The following is a 22,255-nucleotide window of genomic DNA, read 5'->3' on the forward strand; positions in this document are numbered from 1 at the left end:
TTTAGACCAAAGAAGGAGGAAGTACTACAAAGGTGGCAAAAAGTCTTCAGTTAAAAAATGCTCAGCAGGTTTACAAGCAGCTGTGGCAGCTTATCAGCATTGTACCAAGTATTTGCTGTAGCTTTTTGTGCAGTCTGATCACTCACTGTTCAGCCAGGTTAGAAAGTTATCTATCAGTCATATACAAATTAATTTTCCTTAGAATGAGCCAATGCATCAGCTCAGAAGTTGTTTTCTAGTTGGAAGTTGGTTTATAGTTGCAAGTGCTTACTCCTGTGCTCCATCCTGTCCAAGCTTTGACCACCACCCTGCCCTGGGGTTCTCTAGGGCTTGAGTGGCATCAAGGTGAAACACAGTTAACTTTGATAAAGACAGCAGAGGTATATTAGCATCCCACTTGATGAAACAGCAGAATAGACCCCCCTGCATTTTCACACTATTAAACTGTTCAGAGAATGTAGAAGTTTGATGACGTTTAGCAAGTAACTCAAAACTGATGCAACTCTGTAGGACTCGAAGTTCTCCTGAGAAAGCTAGTAATACTCAGATGCACAGCTGTTTTATCCCAATAGCATGTTTTTCCTACTCAGACTTTTTTTCCACGGTTCAAATTAGATTAAAGTTTGTTAAAAAGCTTATCATAGGGAACTCATATTGACAATCTAACTTTGCCTGGGTCTCACAAAGGCAAAATGAAATGCTTAGGTACCTAATTAATATTTGCACAACAAAAAGACAAACTATTCCAACCATTACACAGTCTCCACTGCAGAAATGGGCACTGGTTTTCTCTTCTGGAAGTGATCCAAAAGATCCAGAAGTTACTTCACTTGCATACTCTTAAGCAGCACACATGGGAGATCTGAACACAACGAGACTGGCCTTACAGAGCTTGGTTTACCCACTTATCTGAAGTCCACTTGAGTAGCCTGTGTCCCTTGCACATTCAGTTGAAGTTCACATTTAATCTTTCATAGTTCACAGTCTTTCATACCTGCCAAGCAGAAGACTTATCATACTCTTCTCTGCCTGTGGCTGCACATCAATAATTATTAAAGCTATATATATATCTAAAGAATAGATTCATTTGTATGCACAGCTCATATACACCTTTGTGTCCTGCTTTTTTGGATGAAAGACTAAATGAAGGCAATGTACTCCTATCCTATGAGTGTTGCAATGAACAGCACTACCCTCAAGGATTTCATACAACGTCCTCGCATCATGAAATGTTTTTTTTTCTTTTAAATCTTGTTTCAACATAATTCAAGTACTTTATTGTCAGTCCCTCACCTACTCACCTAAAGCTTTGCCTTAAACTGATTTTCAAGCTTTTTTGTTTGATCTCTTATTAGTAATGGTAGTAATTCAGAGTTAGACAAGTTTCAGTGTATTGTTTAAGCCAGTTAAACTGGATTTTTTTGGCTATATAGAATGTCTTTTAATTTCTTTCTTTAATAAATATGTCTTCATATATATGGTATCATATAGTTCCTTGTGCATCTGGTCCCATATCTGTCAACTGGGGTCTCTGAGTCCCTGAACAAGCCTACAGTCAGTTTTCAAAGATATTTTTTCCTCACTGTCCTTTAATTTCTTTTAAACTCACTTCCTTTGCAAAATTTTGAAGCAAAAGCACACCTTCTCCATGGTACGCTATTTTTAATAGTATAAATATTCAAAAAGATAGTAAAGAATGTTAATTCCCATCCCATCTGACAAAACCTTCAAGGGATATATGGCAATATCATTATCCAGAGACCCCGGGGAAGGACACAAGATAAAATAAAGCTGTACCATTACTGGATAGGATGAATTCTATGACTATCAAGCACACCACGACTGGACCCCTCATAATCTTGCTTCAATAACTAATATATGGAAAACACTTCAAAAATTAAATCACTACAAGAAAGCAAGCAGATCAGGACCACACAAGTTCCTTAAGGAAGTGTGGACCTTCTCCTAGGTTATAACTTGTCCTTGTTCTAGATATTTTTTGATCAATTTTGAGTTAAGATTTTAAACTCCAAAGCTCCAAACTATGAACCATATTTGCAAGTTAGTAGGATCACATGCAATATCAGTCTGGTTTTAGCTGTGAGATTGCATTCAAAGTGTTTAAAGCGCACTTCAAGTGTTACACACTGCCACAACTAATGTAACTGTGATAGGATTTCTCTCATTGTCAATGGTGAGGAAGACAGGCACAGGGCAGTTCCACTAAAACCTCCAGACTATGAAACACCGATAGAGTGAATGCTGAACTTCATAAGAGATTACTGTTGTAGAACAAATGCTAAAGAATAGCTATGCAACCATTCATTGCAGATAAAAGTACATATGTACTTACAATTTCCCGATGAAACACTTGAGTGACAAAAGGAGAAAGTGTGTACAATTCTAATCCCATTTCCTTTGTCCTTTTCTTCCATTATTTAACAATGGCCTCAAATCGCTCTTTTCATTTTCTTCTCCCCTCCTCTTTCCAACATGCTTTTCTGCTCCACTAAAGAAATCTTGACTACTACCTCCTGGCACATAATTTCAGTTTGATTTATGAATACTTACGGTTAAGAGTGTAAGCTTTTTTTGAGATCACAAACTACTCAATACTATTTTATACTATATTATCTAACCAAAAAAGAGAAAGTGTTTAAACCCTGGTCCTTAAGGGATGAACTTTTGGAGAGGAAGAAACAGCAATGGGATCAGCTCCTGATTTTAGGTTCATGCTTCTAAGCTTTCAGAAAGAGGCCAGTCTCTAAGCTACATTCTGAAGGATGATTAGAATGGAGGTGCCCTGGGGTTAGAAGTGGTGCCAAGTGTGAAAAACAAAGGATATGGGTTTTTCCACTGACATAAAACTATAATCCAAAAAGCATTTCATCCGGATTGTGAACATCTGACTCATTTTCCCCAATCACTGCAAGATGCCAAAAACTCCATCACTTCTTTAGTTTCTTGATACTTTGACCAATATCTCAACCTCAGGGAAGAGTTTTAGATCCTTAAGCCACAAGAAACCATGGGCTGCCCTCTCACATCTACTATCTATCATCTCCTCCTCAACTCCACTTTCTTTCCACAGGAAGTCAATCAGGCAGAGCATACCACAGCAATTACTGTGGCACACCAGAGCATTTAGTGCTTTTAACACTTGGACATGCAGCCCCCATATTATATAAAAATACTCACATTTTATAGACACTTCTATCAATCATCTTTCCTCTTTTCTGTCCAAGCATTTAAAACTTTTAAAACTTTATAGCTGTTCCCAGCTGGCTTCAAAATTTCCATCAGGCTGTCTAGTAATAGTGGAGTGAGCTATACTCCAGCCTAGTTCCCATGGAAGAGTGCAATAATGGACTGGAGTAAGTTCCTCTCACACAAATGCACTTGTTCTTACCTTTCTTACTAGATGAGCAAAAAAACAAAGAATTGGAAAAATTTGTGGTAACCTCAAGACCTGCAGGAGCCTGTTTCTAAATGATTAGCTTGCCTGCATATCTGCACAGGAACAGAAGTAATCAATCCTTGTCTTTGATCTCTATTTGACAACAATTCCTGAATCTACAGCTTGTTTTCTAATCCTTTCCATGTTTTCTCTACTTTCCAGCATTAAGTGTTAGAAAGTGAGTTTCAAGATGGAGTTTGACCCAATAAAAGCTTAGCTGATGAGCTTCTGTTCCTTGCAGACTGCAGAAAGTGTTATTGTGACGCAGTCACTCCCCTTTCTAGTTCACAGACTCCTCCAGCTCTGCTTCTATACTAAGACTAGTTAAGAGTTTCATCCACAGGTGGAGCTGCTTCTCAGCTCCGTTCTGTGGCCTTTAAGCATCCACACAAGTTTTAAAAACTTAAGAGTAAGTAAAGTATAAATTGTATGGAGGATTAAAGAACTACTGTCATGGAAAGCTCAGGTGCAAACTCATTTAAATACACCCCACACACAGAGTGGCCTAGGACAAGGAACTGCTAACAAGCTCAGGACCATTGCATCCTATCAAAACTGAGCCTGGTCTTTGGTGTCACTGACACAAGTCAAGCTCTTAAATGCTGTCAGGCTGAGAAAATCTTATGAATGTGAAAAATAGGAAAGGTCTTGCTTCTCTTACAGAGAGCGATTGTATTAGAAGTAACCACTTATTCTCCTGGTATTGAGAATCAATTTTTGCACTGATTCACAGGAATCTATTTATGAAGACATACATGTGCCAGTCACAAGCTCCACTGCTATGAATTTTATGTGATCCTAATTTAGATGAGGCAACACTTATTTTCAGGAATAATACTTAACAAGCAGCAAAAGCAATGGATATTTCACTATGCAGCAATTATATCCCATTTAATTATTCAAAGAAAACCACTAGAGGAATGTACATACCAACTATGAACTTTGAATTTTCCCTGCTTTTGCTTTCCCAGGTTTTAATCACACTCATAATTGCCCCTTAGCAATGAATTCTTTTTAGATGTACTCAGAAGATATAATCACCACAAGAAGCAGCATACAGGTGGGAAAGAATTATGCATTCAGCTATATATCACAGGAGAAATGTCAGTATTCACGTAACGCTTGCTCTCAAGAGATTTTAACCATGTTGAATTTTAACATTCAGTTGCACTTCCATAAACAAGTTGCCTACAATTTGCTTCCAAGTCTCTGTACTGTGAGGCAATACAGACTGGAGGAATATACAAAGGAAATTTTCAATGACAACTGTGCCCTTGACACATAAGTGTGACTTCAACAAAACCACTTATTCTCTCATTTGTTTCCTTGTCTCTAGAATGAGTCAGTACTAACTTCATTCTAACAAGGTTATTGTGAAAATTAATTAAAAACCATTACAATACTTTGCAGTTAACACATGTTCTGTGTTACAAGTATTTTAAAAGAAAATCCTCTGTTCTTATTCTGGCAAGAGAAAAAGTAGTAAGGCATGCCAGATTAAATTATAATAAAATGTAAGAAATACATGAAAGGACTTTGAGAGCTATATAAATATTAACATACTGTAATGATCATAAAAAAAATACTACAAGATTATTGTGCCTCTAATATTATAGATTCATTGCATAACTTAGGTTGGAAAAGACCTTAAAGATGTCACCTGGTCTAATTCCCTTTATCGAATTATAGAATGGTTTGAGTTGGAAGGGACCTTAAAGATCACCTAGTTCCAAACCCCCCTGCCATGGGGAGGGACACTGTTGTGGTTTGAGCCAGAGGGCAACTAAGCATCAGGCAGCCCTTCACTCACCCTTTCCCCCACAGTAATGGGAAGGAGAAAATAAAGTAAAAGGCTCAGGAATCGAGATAAGGACAGGGAGGGGTAGATCACCCACTACAGTCATGGGCAGAAGAGACTCATTAGGGGAAGGAAAAAAAGAACATCACTAATTCAAACACCAACAAAAACACTTAACAGACAAGGTGGAACAGTGAGAAGTGCCACCACATCCAAAAACACCTCCCCCAACCCCACCCTTCCTCCCGGGCCCAGCTCTGCTCCCCGGCTCTCTGCCTGCTCCCCCGGCAGCGCAGGGGGCAGGGGATGGGGGTTACAGTCAGTCTGCCGCTCCTTCCTTCTCAGGAGGTGGAGGGAATGCTGCACGTTTCTCCCCTGCTCCACAGGGCTCCCCTCTCACTGCAGACAGTTCTCCACGAACCTTCTCTGGCGTGAGTCCTCTGCACGGGATGCAGCCGTCCGTTCCCATGCTGATCCCGCACGGGCCACCCCATGTTGTAGTCCTCTCAGTGCCAAACTACTGCAGAAGGGGGCTGCTTCTCCCCTCAGAGTCCCGGCTTCTTTTAAGCACAGGCACCTGTCCTGGTGTGGGCTTGTTGTGGTTTGAGCCTGGTCTGCAGCCAACCACCATGCAACCCAGGACAGGGCTCCTCAACAGGCTTTAGGTTGGCCTCTGCTCCACCACAGACCCCCATGGGTGGTGAGGGGGTGGCCCTGCAATGTCACCAAGGGATATAGGGTTCTCTGCTCCGGTGCACCTCCGCCCCTTCCTCCTCCCTTCTTCCACTGACCTGTGTGTTCAACCTTCTTGTAACTCCTCCTTACAAGTCCCAACACCCTCTCAGCTTCCCCTTCTTAAATATGCTATTCCAGAGGTGTAGCCACTGTTGCTAATTGGCTTGGCCCTGGCCAGAGATGGGTCCAACTTGGAGCTGGGGAGCTTTCAAGAAGTTTCTCACAGGGGCCACTGCTGTAGTCCCCCCACCCCACTACCAAAAGTCACACCACAGAAACCCAGCACAAACACCTTCCACTAGACCAGATTGCCCAAAGCCCCGTCCAACCTGGCCCTGAACCCTTCCAGGGAGGGGGCAGCCACAGCTGCTCTGGGCACCCTGGGCCAGCACCTCACCCCCCGCACAGGGAAGAATTTATTCCTTATATCTAATCTAAATCTCCCCTCTTTCAGTTTAAAACCATCACCCCTTGTCCTATCCCCCCACCCCCTGATCCAGAGTCCCTCCCCACCTTTCCTGTACCCCCCTTTAAGCACTGGGAGGCTGCTCTAAGGTCTCCCCGGAGCCTTCTCTTCTCCAGGCTGAACCCCCCCAACTCTCAGTCTGTCCTCAGAGGGGAGGGTGCTCCAGCCCTGCAATCATCTTTGTGGTTTCCTCTGAACTCCTCTTTTCTTACACTGGGGGCTCCAGAACTGAACACAGCACTGCAGGTGGGGTCTCACAAGAGTGGAGTAGAGGGGGAGAATCCCCTCCCTCGACCTGCTGGCCTCACTTCTCGATGCAGCCCAGGACACGGGTGGCTTTCTGAGCTGTGAGCGCACGTTGCTGGCTCACAGTCAATTTTCCACCCACCAATACCCCCAAGTCCTTCTCTGCAGGGCTGCTCTCAATCCATTCCTTGACCAGCCTGGATTTGTGCTTGTGATTTTCCTGACCCGTGTGCAGGACCTTGCACTTGGCCTTGTAGAACTTCATGAGGTTTACACAGGCCTTCCTCTCAAGCCTGTCAAGGCCAACTTCTAAATTACATCCAACTTCTGAGTTCCATCAGGTTGCTCAGGGTCATATCATCAGCACATATGAGTGCAGCATTCAGATACTGACATTTCCCAGGTATGTCTCAGGCACACATATTTTGCTACCCTCATGTCTCTGGTGCTTGATTTTTGAGCAGGGGACATGGAGTAGTTGACCAACCTCAGTTATTCTGATTACCCATGGAACGGCTCCTTCACATTAATATCAACTTTGGCAATTGCTTTCTGTTTGCAGTGTGCCTCTTTTGCCACTGGATTCCAAGCCCCTTCACGCTACCATGAGACTGTCCCTTCTGCTTTCTTGGCAGCATCCTTCTGGCCCTTCTATAGTTTAATTCACTGCCAAGTCTCGTAAATTCCTTGGGTCATGAGAACAAAGAGAAGCTGTGAATTACATGTTGTGTTGTCTCAACCAACAATCATGCAAGCAAGTGAGGGAATGATAACTGTCCCCTCACTCTCTTCCTTGGTTTGTTTAAACTGTGGCTGGACACCAGGGAAGGGTAGGAGCTACCCCTGCCTGGTGCCAGCGACAGGGCAGGGACGCAAAGCAGGGCTGTGGGAGTGCAAAGGGTCTCACCTCCATCCACTGTCCATGGCAGCTGGGGGGGGGCACTGGCTCTGAAGGAAATGAAGCAACTCATCTGCCTGATTAAAGCGAAGCAGGAACAGTTTATTTGGCACTACAGATCTATTCAACATCTTTCATCTTATGCACTGACAGCTTTGACTGCTTAACATTTATCAGCTCTAAATGTTACTCAGGAAAGAAGGAGAAACTGCATCTCATCTGCTGAATGACACCAAGACAGAAGCACTACCAGGGAAACTGTACAAACACAATTGTGTTTTCATCCTTGTCATCTGTTTAAGATTAACTGCTAATTCATTCTCATTTAAAGTTTCCAAGAAAAAAAAAACACCGTATCATTAGACAAATAACCTGATAATAATATTTTCTGTAATTACACAATAGAACTTATTTAACATATATATTTATTCTATTACTTATAAATAAATGTTGAATGGGGAGACCTTTAAGCAAGTCCTTACATAAACCCCACAAAAGTAACATGGAATGACAGCATCTGAGAGTGCCCAGATCTGGGATGAAGAGAGGGCACAAGCTTCTCTAAACAATTTAGCTAAATATATGCCAAATACAGATGCATAAAGAAGCCTGTAGCTGAAAAAAAAAAAAAAAAAAAACAAAACACAAACCCAACACCAAAAAAATCCACAAAAACCAACCAAACCAACCCACAAAAAAACAAACACCAAAACCAAAACACCCGCAATAGCTATCTAATAAAGCCTAGCTACAAACTTGTCCCAAATTTATTTACTAGACCGAGAAATTACTTGCTGCTATAAATAAAATTACTGCTTCACATAGTGAACTCTCCCACAGCTAGCTTGTAATTTGTACAAGTGTTATCAATACTTTTAAAAGTACTTCTATTTTAAATTCAGAAGTACTTGAACTGACAACTTCCAAATTACAGTTTTTATAGAAAATAAGTGAACTTAATTGTTTCCTACTAGAAGTAGACAAGCATTTTTAGACATCAACAGAATCCTTGCCCACTTCTCTCCTATCAGCACAGTTGGTTGCTTAAAATAACAGGAGTTTCTGCCCTGTACATTATGTCTGAAGGTGTGACAACCCGGTGAAGTATTTAGAGCTGCATAACTGTGCTCTCTCCAAATCAGTTACGGAGTCTCACCGAGGCCTTTTGGCTCCGTTTCTTCTCCCTACAGCCAAGAAAAGGACAGGGATATCACCTCTGCTCTGCCTTCCAGCTCTCCCCTTCAGTGCTCAACCTCACCCACCCACCGCTGCCAAGCCTGCTCTGTTCTCCCATGTTAGAGCTCTCTGGGCAGCTGCAGAACATTTCTAAACTGGACTCCCACAAAAAGTTCTCACTGAGAGAAGCCTCTAAGAACAAAGTGTTGCAATTTCAATCACATGAAATACCTCAGGATCAACTATTTTGCTTTTCTTGGCCTTGATAAACACAGCATAGTTAGTAGAGCTGTGGTCAAAGCACACGGATGCTTGAGTTCTAGGTTTGGGGCTTCTGATAGAGAAAGAATTAATCCCTACATTTAGTAAATCACTAAAGCATAAATACAAGGGTAATTTCTGCTGGTAATTTCTTATTCAAAAAGTGGCCTTTAAAAAAAAAAAAAAAAAGACTTCACAACAGCACAAACGGTGTGTGACTTTGATACTCAAAGAACTGACAACTAATAAATGAAACACTACTGAACTATATAGTGCAACACAGCTGAACCTGCAGTTAATTTGGTATTTTGTTTTACTTTATCTGTTACCTTACCTGAATTTCTTCTAGTAGCTGGTTGAAGCCCATTTTCCTCTGCTCCCTCTTTATGCCTTCAGCTTTGCTGTATATTCGTCCAGCACCATCAAATCAAACTCATGAAATATTGGCCTGCATATGCATTACATAAAGTCCTGTGCAGCAAGCAATGAAAAGCACAGAAGGTGCATGCGATGTGTTCATTTATACCAGGGGAAAAAGCTTTAGAAGCCAATTCTCAATACTGACAGCGCTTCACAATGCTTTCTGGAACACTGTAACACAAGAAATCTGTTTTGCTCCCCATTCCCCCAACACTCCTCAATCCTTTCAATGGTCCAGCTAGTGTAAAGTGACCGTTACTATCCTCAGCAACAGATGCCCTCAACAAGACAGTGTATTTTATATGCAGTAATTCATATCAGCACCATGTTAAGTGCAGATCTGACCTGCTCCTCCCAGGTACCTATTGCTTTATTGGCCCAATTAAAGTACTATTTAATGACATTATCAAGCATCACTGGAATACAAAACCAGAGTCTGGAAGATAGCTATCCTTCTGTGGAAAATAAAACAGAAAGCAAAAGAAAATCTTCAGAGTTCTACAAAGAAATGAGGCTCTATCGAGCTATTTCCTACATATTTTTGTCACATTGCAACAGGTCCTCCGCTTTCTACCATTTCTCCCTGCAAACATCTTACAAGTCCCAGGTACAATTTGTGATTAGTATTGCAAATCAGTAAGAACTGCTGTCTTACAACCCATGAATTTTGCATAGCTCGTTATTACTGCAGCTGCTAATGCTGTCTCCCTTTATTCTTCTATAGGACTGACAGCTACTTTGTGGATTTTTAAAAAATCATTCTCAATTTTCAGTTGTTACTGATTTAACATCAAAATATGCTCCAGTTTTACTGACTGGAGCAAAACTAAAACTAGGGATGCCAGAAGATTAGCATGATCTAGACTGAATCTGGATGATGCAGATTAAATGTAGAGAAAGATCAGGCTACCTATGCTCAGTGACGAAAAAAATAAATAAATCCACTATTCCATGATACAAGATGGATTACTAAATAAATGCTTTAAAGAATTTTCACACCTTGTGTTAATGCTGTTGTGGGACTTCTGAATCTGGAAATCTTCCTTTTCATGTCATTGCACTTTCTTTCACCACGGTGCCTTCCCTCAGCCTTTAGTAGTTAATTCCTCCAAATAGTTTTTTTAAAAGAGCACAATAAAATAAAGATATAACAAATTCCCACCACATAACTTGGAATACTGCACTTACTCTCATGTCTATAGGATCTGAGTCATGTGATATCTAACTACTGCAATAAAGCTATGCTTATCCCAGTAAATGTAGACACAGACACCCTGAAGCCCATTCCTGCACTATGAGAAAGTTATGTATGCATTTTTAAACGTATGCTTTTCCTTACCTGAGGAGAAAAACTAATGGCTCAGGCTTTGAGTGCACACTTTTTTCCATTCTAAGTGAAGAATAATCTAACTACACAAGTTCCCAAATAGCTCATACCTTCATCTCAAATATTTTTACACTTTCAGAAACACACTTCTGACAGCTATGAAAATATGCTAAGTTTGATATTCAAGGAAGAGTCACATTTTACTCTCCAATGCACAGAATTAATTTTGCACCATACATTATTTTCTTCCAAATACACAGAAGAAGTGATTGCGGCCTTTCCTTCTACCCTTATATAATAAACAACTTGTATCAAGAACAAACTCCCTTGTGAGTTCAAAGGAAGTGCAGCAAAGCTGACCTTAAAACCAAGAAATGGATGTGCAAATAAGGAACACGTAACTGGTACAGATACTTCATTGCAACTGCAGGGTTTTATCTACGCTTTACCATGAAGTGAAGTCTGTGACCTAATACTGCCAGTCTCTAAGACTCCAAAATTACGACATTTTAAACACAGTTTACACCAATAAATTTAGTAGCAGCAGAAAGGATACCAATTTTAACATTAAAAAGGAATGCCTTGATGTCTCCCATTTATTCTTAATCCTCCTGTACCTACTGAAGATTACTAAAACAGGTCTCAGTCCAGCAAAGGATAGTTAATGTGAAAAAGGGCTGTGGGCTTTGTTTTGCAGAACCTCCTTCTAACTGTTGCTGTATTTCATTTTGTCTCTTGAACAGAGCTACTCCTGGTACAAGGGATGAAAACAAAATGCTAATAATTCTACTTCCAGAATTAAGGTAACGTAGCCATTTAAAAGCAACAAATAGTACTTCAGAACTGTTTCTCTGTCCAAAAAAAAAAAAAAACAAAAAAACACCGATGTTTTCCCTTCAAAGTAGAATTTCACTTGGCATGAGAAGGATCCTCTTACTCACAGTACAGTGAGTTTCTTGCAGCAGACAGAGGTCCTGAGTTAGGTCAAAAGACATATATACACTTCTGAAGCCCATCAGAGCACAAGGAAGATGTGTTCCTTAATGCCACATTTGGTTATGAATTACCCAAAGGTCTGTACACATGAATTGGCACCACAGTGGTGACTTGTTCGGGTCAGTTAAAAAGAAAACATCTCAAGAGCTTCTAGGTTAATGTTATAATTCCTTCTTAAATCTAAAGGTGTTTGTTAATAATTGAACTAGGCAATGTTATAGAACATACTACAAATTATACCGAGAGTCTTTCACTCAAGTATGTGAATCAGGACTTGCAGCCTTCTCTTACAATCCACCAGTGATGGGGAAGCGGTAAGCCTATCTGGCTAAACTGACCCTTAAACAGTAAGTACTGCAAAAGCATCTGAAGCAACAGTGTGACTTGCCTAGGCACAGGAAATTCCACAGTGTTTTATTTTTAATTGTCTTTTTTTTGTATTTCCAATTACTGTTTTTCTGTTCTGCTGCATCAGTAACAATGCCTTTCTGCTCCCTACTGTAAAGCCTGACGCTAACAAATTACTGATCACAGAAAAAGGAATGTGCTCCTTTTGGCACCAGGTCCGCAAAACACAGACTAATTTTAAGACAAGAAGTGCCAGGTTTTAGAACTGAAATGGCGTTAGCAATACAGAGAAGGTACATTAGCTGTCAAACACTAAAATCGAACCAGTGATTACAGCAGTCATCTCTAAAAAGCCTGAATATCATAAATGACAAGTGTAAAAGCTTATTAACACATGGGTTTAAAAGTTGGGTTGGAGTGGCAAGATATGCACAAGGGATCAAAAGAAGCATAAAACAAAACAAAACAAAAAACCCCATCACAAACAGAAAAGAGAGAAGCAGAGAAAAAACACAGCAAAAGAACATTCTGAGCATGAAAAATGCATCAACTTGTACCAGCAGCAGCAAACACCCTGGGGTCATTTCCTCACAAGCCGCATTTTATCAGCAAGAGGAAAACTAAATGCCATTGCCTTTACTTTGTGCTTCACCCCTAAAGCTTTTCTCCTCTTCTCACAGGATGTTGGTAGTTATTTAGATTGTGTCACTAGGTATGGTGCAATCATGGGACCCCTGACAACTGTTTAGACAGAAGAGTGTGTTAGAAAGGTGTAACTGGCATTAAACTTAGTTTTCTGTTGTATACAAGTAACACATCTGGTCTTTCAAAAAAGGCCACTCCTTACAAGCTTTGCATTGATTTGTTTTAAAAGGTGCATTTAACCAGCTCTGTGGCACATATACTGTCAATACAACCACCTGTGAAAGGGAATGGCCAAAACCAGGTGCTGGTAAAAAAAAAAAAAACTTTCTATATTTCATCTGCTCCCCCTTTCCACCCCAAGAATGACAAAAAGAGCGAACACCTTGCACTAGAGCCTGAAAATTAACCGGATGGGGCTGAATGGAAGCAATTTCACAGTTGCAGACTTTCTGAAATTAAGTCTGGAACAGACTGCATACAGCAATTGGACTGAGTGCCCCTGTACTGTGCAAGGAGACCACTGTCCTCCCAGCTACCTAGAATTTAACTACGATTTTCACAGCTATAAAAACATGTTAATCTTAGAATTGCATCTGGAAATGGTTTAATGCGTTCCCTTTCAAAATACTGGTGGCAGCATTTTGCAAAAGATGAAACTTTCAGTTTAGGGTTGATTTTCAGCCACATAAGCTAAAATAATCAAACATACAATTCTTGATACCAAACCCAGAATGCAGATAATCTCAGAGTTTATCTAAACCAGCATTACTGCTGGTGAATGAATTGCTATGATCCATAAATCAAAAAATCCACACCCATCTCCGTTTGCACGTAGCAACAGTCAGAAGTCAGTTCTGCTTGGGGTAATGCCTGTCAGCAGACAATTACTGAGGCTGTCTTTAAATGAACAAATTTCCATTTCTTCTCTCTTGAAAAAAAAAGACAGAACACAGTAGGAATATAAAGCTGTCCTTGATTTTTTTTCTGCAGGAGTGTGACTGGTCTTGCATTATAAAAGGTTACATTGCTGTAAGCTCAGTATTCACCTGCCAGACAGATGAGTTGAGGCTGAGCTCTTTCTTCCTAGGCGTACTGCCCCAAAGTAATTCTGGTTTCAAATGATCCACTTAATAGAAAAAAATCTTAAACCAGCCTTAAAGGAGAGGTTGTTTTTTTTTTTTAGCTGACAGCCATCAGAATGCTTATTCCTGTCAGATCTACTGAAAGCCGTTATGGACTTATAACCAAGTTACTGTGGTTCATCATGTTACTGCAGGTTAGGAGAACTGTGGTAATCAATCATCTCCACACCCAGCCCACAGCAATTACAGGGTGTTAAGCCCCACCTTGAACAGCAAAGGAATTTCAAGCCAGATAGTCTAAAATAAATTGCTTTATTTTGGATTTGTTGTAGTCACAGTTATCTTTGCTCTTGAGGCATAGTGACCTGCTAAGCTGTCATAACTGCACTGCAGTTCTAAACCCTACAGCTTTCAAGGAAGTCACTTTGTGCAGCTTAACTCCAGATATTTCAAACTGTGGCCACATTTTAACATTTTTAATCTTTCCACTTTTTAGGTAATCAGTCTGAAGACAAAACGCTGCATTATTCCACACACAAAACAATGTCCCACTACATCCCCCAGCCCACTCTGTTAATAAATGTTACAATTTGGGCAAACCAAGACTTACCTGCTCGGGGCTCTATTGTCTTGTTGGAACCTTCATCCATAAACACAAACCGTCCACCACCAAAATCTTCAGTGTAGTCAGAGAGATACAACAGTGAAGTATAGTCAAAAGAGCCATAAGTTACCTAGAAGTAAGATAACATTACTAAATGTTACCAAATTCTACTCTCATCTCTGCAGAGCACAAATAATTAGGCAGATGGATCTGGTGGGTCTTTCCAATTTTCATGTATTTTATAAAGGGATCTCTGAAAGCTGAGAACATTCTTTTATAGAAATAACATAGTTTTAGTCTGTTCTGTTTACACACACACTACATACAAGACTAGCATCTTATGCTTATTATTTCTATTATTACAGTTTCCATAAAGAAATGCTATTATTGATTTCTAACATCCTAAGCGTACTAGACATCTAGCAAAAAACAACAGTGTCAGAAGTTACACCCCTGCATTGTATCAAAAATATAGAAGGGCTCAGATCTATTTATACTGTTTCAAGATAAAGTTTAACCATAATATTAATAAGACCCAAGAACAGCCTTTGACTAATTAATTTCACCATTATCTAGATAAGATTATAGGTTTCTGGAAACCTCACCTTTTATTCTTTTACCAGCTACTATGTAGGAACATCACAGTAACAGTGAATCAGACCTTCCAAGTAAACATACATTTGTTGGAGGAACTTCTACTCTTTTCCATACAGGTTTTGTTTAAAAACCTTCAAACGTGACTTTCAAAGTCTCTGCTTCTTCTCAGCCTATAGACCAAACAGCCCATTTTTAAGCATAACAAGGTGATTCTCCTTCCTTTTAAAGTATTATTTTTGCTTGATATGTATGCTGAAGATGGAGAAAATAAATACTATGTATTACTGCTCAGAGTAAAGCTATCTAAATATTTAACACTGAGTTTAGCTGATTCTGAAAATGTTTCCTTTTCATATCTACATGTCACCAGTTAAAAATATACTTAAAAGTCAATGGCTGTAGTCTACAATTTCTTTATAGTATATCACAACTTAATCAAGTTCTGCATTACACTGTCAGACAGTGAAATGTGCAGCACAGTATAAATACACAGCATTTGCAGAGTGTTTTGACTGACCTGGTGACTGCTGGAGGTAGGTGCTACCTCCAAACTTAGAAGTTTTCTAAATATTTTCAATTTTGTTTTTAGCTACATTCATTAGTGCCAGTTAAATTCTGGCTCAACAGCAGTTGTACATATTATTCTGTAAGGGCAATGACTAAAGAGAACATAGCACCAGATGGAATAGGAAGACGTTTTCATGTTTACTCATTTTATTATTTTGACCATAAGGGCTTAAAGGAACAAAGTTATATCTGGTGATATGCTGCACTACGCACTCTCAATCACGAGAATGAGAGAAACGTTTTGATGATTCCCTTCTCCCCGTACTTACCCAAACCTTAGTAGCAATACAAGGCAATAAATGGGAATTAACGAGCACATGGTCTTGTAGCACCTCAAAACAGCCATTCTACAGCCCTCCTCAAGCAATCAGCTTTGCAAAGCTATTTTCACCTTCCCTGATTTGGTGGTAAAAACTTCCAGTCAGTTTAAGGAAGTCTTCCAGCCAGTGAAGGCAGTGGCATAATAAATAAGTTCAAAGAGAAATTCAACTCATAGCTTCAAGTCTAATGTGTTAAAATTGTTTTTATTAACTCTTCAGTGGTATGGCAATCTTTGCTCTGTCAGTGCATTCTCCATCCTCTCAAGGTAGCTTTACCAATTCTGAACTTTTAAGAGCTGACTACAAACCATTTTAGCTTAACTAAACACATTTAATTTCTATAGACAACTAATCTGAGGAACCAAGTATGCAATGGAAAATGGCTTTTCTGTTCATGTTCTTGTTCGCTGCTAACTCTCAAAAGGCAGTCAGGCCTGGGAAATGCAACACTATGGAAAGGAGGCACTAAGTTATACTCAGTTACTTAAAATGCTAGAAGTCCCCCACATGTATCAAATATATTTATTGCCCTGGTAATAATTTCCAGTATCAGAAAGGTTAATAACTGAACCAGAAGTTCAAACTATGTGAGAAAAGCTGTCATTAAAACCAGGTAATAAACCATAGAGGCACACTGCAGCAAATCAAGTTTCTATAACTCCTTATGAACAATTCAATAGAAGAAATGCAGGCATTTCCGTTCAGCCTGATATTTCATATAGTTAGTGTGCTCTTTTGAGTGCCCTTTACACAAGTAAGTCAAACATACTTAATATTTAATGAGAGATGCTCATAATGATATTTATATGATACTTCCTTAAAGGCTATTATTATAAATACAGCTAATTGTCAGAATTAGCCAGCCACATTTTACAGTGTGGCACCCTTGGGTTTCTGAGGAAGACATGTTTATACGCAACTAAACAGTTGTAGGAATATGCAATAGGCCTGCAGTTACTAACAAAGGTATGTAGGACAGCATCCTTTACTTTCCATTGCAGAAGAAAACACATACACTCACTCTCCAAACAGCATAGGTCTAGCGTGATATCTTGCAGTAATAAGAGTCAAAACAGCTCTTTTTTTGTAAGCCTATACCTACGTTTGTGCAGATAATCACAGAAACAGTCTTGATAGCTACTTCCAATGTTCTATATACTGGTAGTATCTATTTAGTAGCTAATATAAGACACCAAACAGCAAAGGGGCTGTAGGTGAGTTGAGGTAACAGGTTTAAACAGACAAAAGAATAAACTCCTCAGATTTCAAAGATGATGCTGTCCTAAAGCAGAAGTAAGATCTTTTGATATATTTCATTAAATGTCTAACAATATGAGGGGAAGAAAAAGAGTGAAAAGTCTGCTAGAACAGATAGCAGCTGCTATCAGTGATGACCTCAACAGCCAGAGGACAGAGGGCTGCAAGAAGGGTTAGGGAGATGGAAAGCATATCACAGGTAAAGGGGACTTGAAGGTTTGGTTTCTTCAGCTTAGAGAATGAAAGGCTGAAACAGGATATGATTGCTACCTATAAAAATCAAGAAAATTTGCAGTGAAGTCTTGGAATAGCTCTGATAGAAGAAATTAAAGGAAAACAACCCGAAACTGATCTTATCGCAGAGCCTGACGATTTTGTGAAGGATGATAAGATCCTCACCCAGGCAGTGGACTGCAGAAATCTTTAAGTCCTGCATCACTTCTATTTGAGAACGTTGCAAGACTATGCTGCTGTCAGTTGAGCATGCAACAGCAATTCCATTACAAATCAGATGTTTGACATTTGAAAGACTCAGTTCCAAGCAAATTCTATCCGAGATTAAACTCCACATCTTAAGCCAACACTCTCTTTGATTTAGATGCTTATAAATTCAACAAGATTAAATGAGTCATTTGGGTGATTTCAGGGTTTCCATGCCTATGTAACTAAAAACCAAATAGATTTTTAAAAATCAAAGCCTCATACAGACATAATGGATCTGTGCTACTCCATTATGCAGTTAAAATCTTCAAAACCAAGGATATTCAGATTGAGAAATGTAACTGCAATAGACTCAGAAATATAGAGAAAAAGGCAAGAGGGATATTTGTGTGCTCCAAGAAACCTACAGTGAACCTATGTCAGACTTTGAAACAAAAATGTGTCAGATTCATTTTTCAAAAGTTTAATTTCACCTTTCTTTGGAAAGAGGCAGGGGAAAAAAAAGTCTTCTAGAAGCAACCTTCACCATTTAATTATTATGCAGAAATACGTAAAGTGATTTGTTGTATTCCAAGGGGAAAGTGTAAATAATGATACAACACAAAATCATCCAACTGGCAAAATATTTAGCATGCTGAGTTTTGTTGATCTTTCATTCAGCTCCCTAGTATTCACAATTGTTTTGGAGGCCATGTAAGACTACTACTGCTTTTATATGAGAAGCATTTCCTACCTCAGATCAATAGCAATGTTCACCCCCCCGACCTTGCCTTCAACTGCAGTCTAGCAGTGGTAAGTGAAACTTAGTTTGTTGGGAAAAATCAAAATACAAGGCATGCAGACTGCACTGAAAACAATTTGTCTATCCTATTTAGCCTTCTGTGAAATATTTTCTGACCTACTGGCCTTCTAATTCAGTCTCCTGCATAGCTTGATGAACTGTAAATATTTATTTTTTTACCTCTTTCTAAACACGGAACATTGTACAGATATACATAATGTACACCTGTAGTAGGCTAAAATTATGTGTAGAATATATGTCTGCATATAGTATAGCATTTTTTGTAAGCCATGATCTAGCAAACATGTATGTGAACTCTACATCACAGATAACTCTGTTCCAACTGCACTTAAGGGGAAAATACCGCCAGACCTTTTGGTGAACAAACAGAAGTTAAAGAGGAAAAAGGAATTAGAGGCTTGTTTGTGCAGCAAGGAAAGGATTCAAGTTAATCCTGTGAAGCAAATTCAAGTTAATCCTTTGAAGCAAATTCAAGTGAACTATGTACCAGAAGTGAAGGTTGCCAGTGTCCAGTAGCAATGATATATGATGATGTAATTTGGACTTTTATGATGGATATGAAATGAACATGATGTATTTCTATCAGACCCTATTTAAGGCATCATTAGTGTGGTTCAAATTCCAAATTTTCAACCAGGCAATGCAAATTGCTATCATTTAAACCGCAGAAGTCACTGTATTATCTGGCAACAGCTGAAGTCCTTTATCCTAGAGAAGGGATGAACCACTGAGTTGGTGCCACTTCCACAACAATGATCCCAGCTCAGAGTGGCTTGTCCATCTCCTCAACACCCTCTGCACTGGCAACAGCATTTGTTCCATGTGAAGCCCAAAGAGGGAGAAATGGACCCTCAAGGCATGAGCTCGAAAAGCACTTACAAGAAGTCTGCTCTAGGTCTCTATTCCCCAGCACCCACAAAGCCACTTCACTCTGGCTGGGGGTTAAGGAAGTTCTGTTCCCTTGCACTCCCTCCAAAAATGAAAAGGAACTGATCCACACAAGGCTCCCAGCTTAGCATGCAACGTTGCTGTCACAACAGCACAAACAGTGGCCCAACTTTGGCATATTCACATGCAATCCCTACTATGAGAATGCTCTTGAACAAGAATGAAAATAACGAAATTAAAATATATTTGATCAAACCCAGAACACAAATTTAAGGCACAAACCAAATCACTTCAATGGTCTGAATGCTTTAGCTTTCCCAATACAAACAACTTATGCAGTAAGTCAGCTGCTACAGAAGCATTCAAGCTACTTGCATAGAAGAAACAGGACAAGCTACAGTTTTAACTCCCAGTGTTATCTAAACAATACTTATCTCAGAAAACACTGTGAAATTTAGTGTAAGTCACATTTTCACATTTTACAGCAGGTATGACATGGGGGGGGGGGGGGGCGGGGCGCAAATTCTACATGATTATGAACAAGGTGTTTGGTAACTGCCCTAACTGGAATAATTATCCCTCCACTGCTGTCATAAATCAAACTATCTGATTATTCAATATAGAATCTATTAAGGTTGAGGTTATGCATAGGAAGTTTAAGAGACTACATTTTGTGTTTGTTTTGTTTCTTTGAAGCTGGAATGGGGTTTTAGAAAAAGCCAAGGCTGATCAGGTGGTGTATCTGCTCCCTGAACAGACAGCCTGCAAGATAATAAACAAAATGTGGACAAAACAGATGGATAAAAACAGCAAAACATCTAGCCTGCTGTCCATCATGTACAGGCACTGCCAGGATGCTGTAACAGAGAAGCAGCTTCTACAAAGGAAAGAAGTTCCCTCCATGAAAACAGATTTGTTTCTAAATGACAACACAACTTGCACATTATAGCAGAGATTTAGGTACAAACACTTAATTGTGAGGTGTGAGGTTATCCAACCACCTTACTCATTTACCAATGCAGAACACATGCAGAAAAGAATAAAGAGAATATTGGCAAACCTAATGCTTGTAGAAACACAAATCTCATTATAGTAATAAATCAGAATCTGAAATTCTAAAATAAAATTCTTGGGACTGAAAAAAAGAGTGGAGAAAATAGCCACCAGCTATTGAAATTTACTGCTTTCTCTTCCCTTGTGGCAGTAAATTTAGATTCTTGTAAAGTATGGAAAAACTATGAGTAACTTATGAATATACTGCACTTCACGTAACCAGAAACACTAGTTTATCTGGTGTCTTTTGGAAATGAGCACAACATGTGATAAAATTCCTGCGAATCCCACCAGCACAATTTGCTCCCTACAACCAGTTCCTACCAGCACTAGATAAAAAAATCTGCACCTAAAAATCATTCCTACCACTCCTGGTCCTAGGTCCACTCCTATTCCACAGGTACATTACAGCTTTTAAACAAGAAGCACCCAAAATCTGGTCTCCTCTTCATTGTATCAGTGACTGCAAGTGCCACCCTGCATTACTTTCTTCTTTTGAATAGCAGCTGTATCAGGTACCATCGCTGTCACCACATTTTCTAAATTCAAGCTGCTTCTGCCTACATGAAAAGAAAGGGCACAAGAGCTTACACTAATGTCATAAGCGACCAACATTGTATTTCCCTCAGACTGAAGTTTTCCAGGAAATATTTTCTTCAAGGCAAGGGATATTTCTCTATTTGATTTTTCATCTTAAATGCATCAGGTCATAGACTTCAAGGTACATAAGTTTTATTTTGTTCCATCTTGGGTGATCCATGGCCCTAGAGTGACTAATTTTTACATCCCGAGGACATGAAATGTGAGTATTCTGATGCACAGTTTGGTTTTTTTTTTTTTTTTTTCTATTTGATTCTTCTATTGTTAGTTTGTATTCTGCTATGCGGCACATAACCTTCGAATTCAGTTAAAATCAGAAATAAACTCAATATCAAACCCAAATCATTTAAGTCCATTGAGAAATGCAAAGTATTAAGCTATGAGCCTACAGATAGAAGACTACACGGTTAAAAGTAACTATACTTCCATTCTAAAAACAAGAAAACATCAAATTATTGAAAGAGGGTACCACATCCTCATTGCAGAACACGCAGTAAAAAAGCCTCAATTCACATATAACTGAAGTACACGATAAGCATTTGTCAGGAGGCTCAGATCAATTAACAACAGTGACCAACTGATGTCTTTGACATAGCTCCTGATAGACCTGGCTGAAAGAGTGATACCCTAGCTGGAAACACAGGTTTGAAGAAACACTTTGTAGGTACAGGTCAATTTAATCAATGTTTCTGACAGAAAAGATTCCTGAGTAGTCATTCACACAATTTATTAATTCTAGCAGAACTAAGTAGCGAAGATAAAATAAAAAGGATTATAATGGCCTATGTTTCTAAACCTCACTTATCCTTCCATTACATCTATCCTCTGAAGGATTTTTACAAGCACCAGTTTTCAAACACGTTTGACTGATTGTTTAATGCAAAATGACTTCAAAAGTGATCCAATAATAACAGGAAACATTTGCATCCCATCTCAGCCTCCTACTTACCTTGTCAACGTGTGGGTGCCAGTATTCATCGTGTGTTGTCTTGGCTTCTGTGTTGTTTATTCTCGAGAAGAACGTTGGCTTAGTCAGGTACATGGAAGCAGAGCTGATACCAAATGCCTGAGCAATCCTTTGTTGAATTCTCTGTCTCACGTCACTGCAAAGATGACAACACAACATGCTAAGTGAAATACCCCTCTGCTGCTTCTTCTGTATTCACTTTCATTCACTGTTATTGCTTCTTTAGAGCTAAGCTTCTTCCTCAGCTGATCAATCATGGGGAACATATACCCATACTTTCTCCCATATTTTACCTTAAATAAAG

At 39.4% G+C, this 22,255-nt stretch overlaps 1 protein-coding gene across 1 annotated transcript in view; it reads right to left on the bottom strand.

Moving 5' to 3' along the window:
* The window catches only part of OGFOD3 (2-oxoglutarate and iron dependent oxygenase domain containing 3), a 50,992-nt gene that overhangs the window by 3,053 nt on the left and 25,684 nt on the right, over nt 1–22,255 (bottom strand). Inside the window, exons 7-8 of the mRNA XM_042802501.1 lie at nt 21,934–22,087; nt 14,466–14,589 (exon numbers count right to left, since the gene is read on the bottom strand). Of these exons, the coding sequence (XP_042658435.1) occupies nt 14,466–14,589; nt 21,934–22,087 (278 nt within the window). The remainder of the gene's footprint in view (nt 1–14,465; nt 14,590–21,933; nt 22,088–22,255) is intronic.

This window comes from Tyto alba, unplaced genomic scaffold, assembly GCF_018691265.1.
Source record: "Tyto alba isolate M040663 unplaced genomic scaffold, T.alba_DEE_v4.0 Super-Scaffold_39, whole genome shotgun sequence".
Classification (NCBI taxonomy): domain Eukaryota; kingdom Metazoa; phylum Chordata; class Aves; order Strigiformes; family Tytonidae; genus Tyto; species Tyto alba.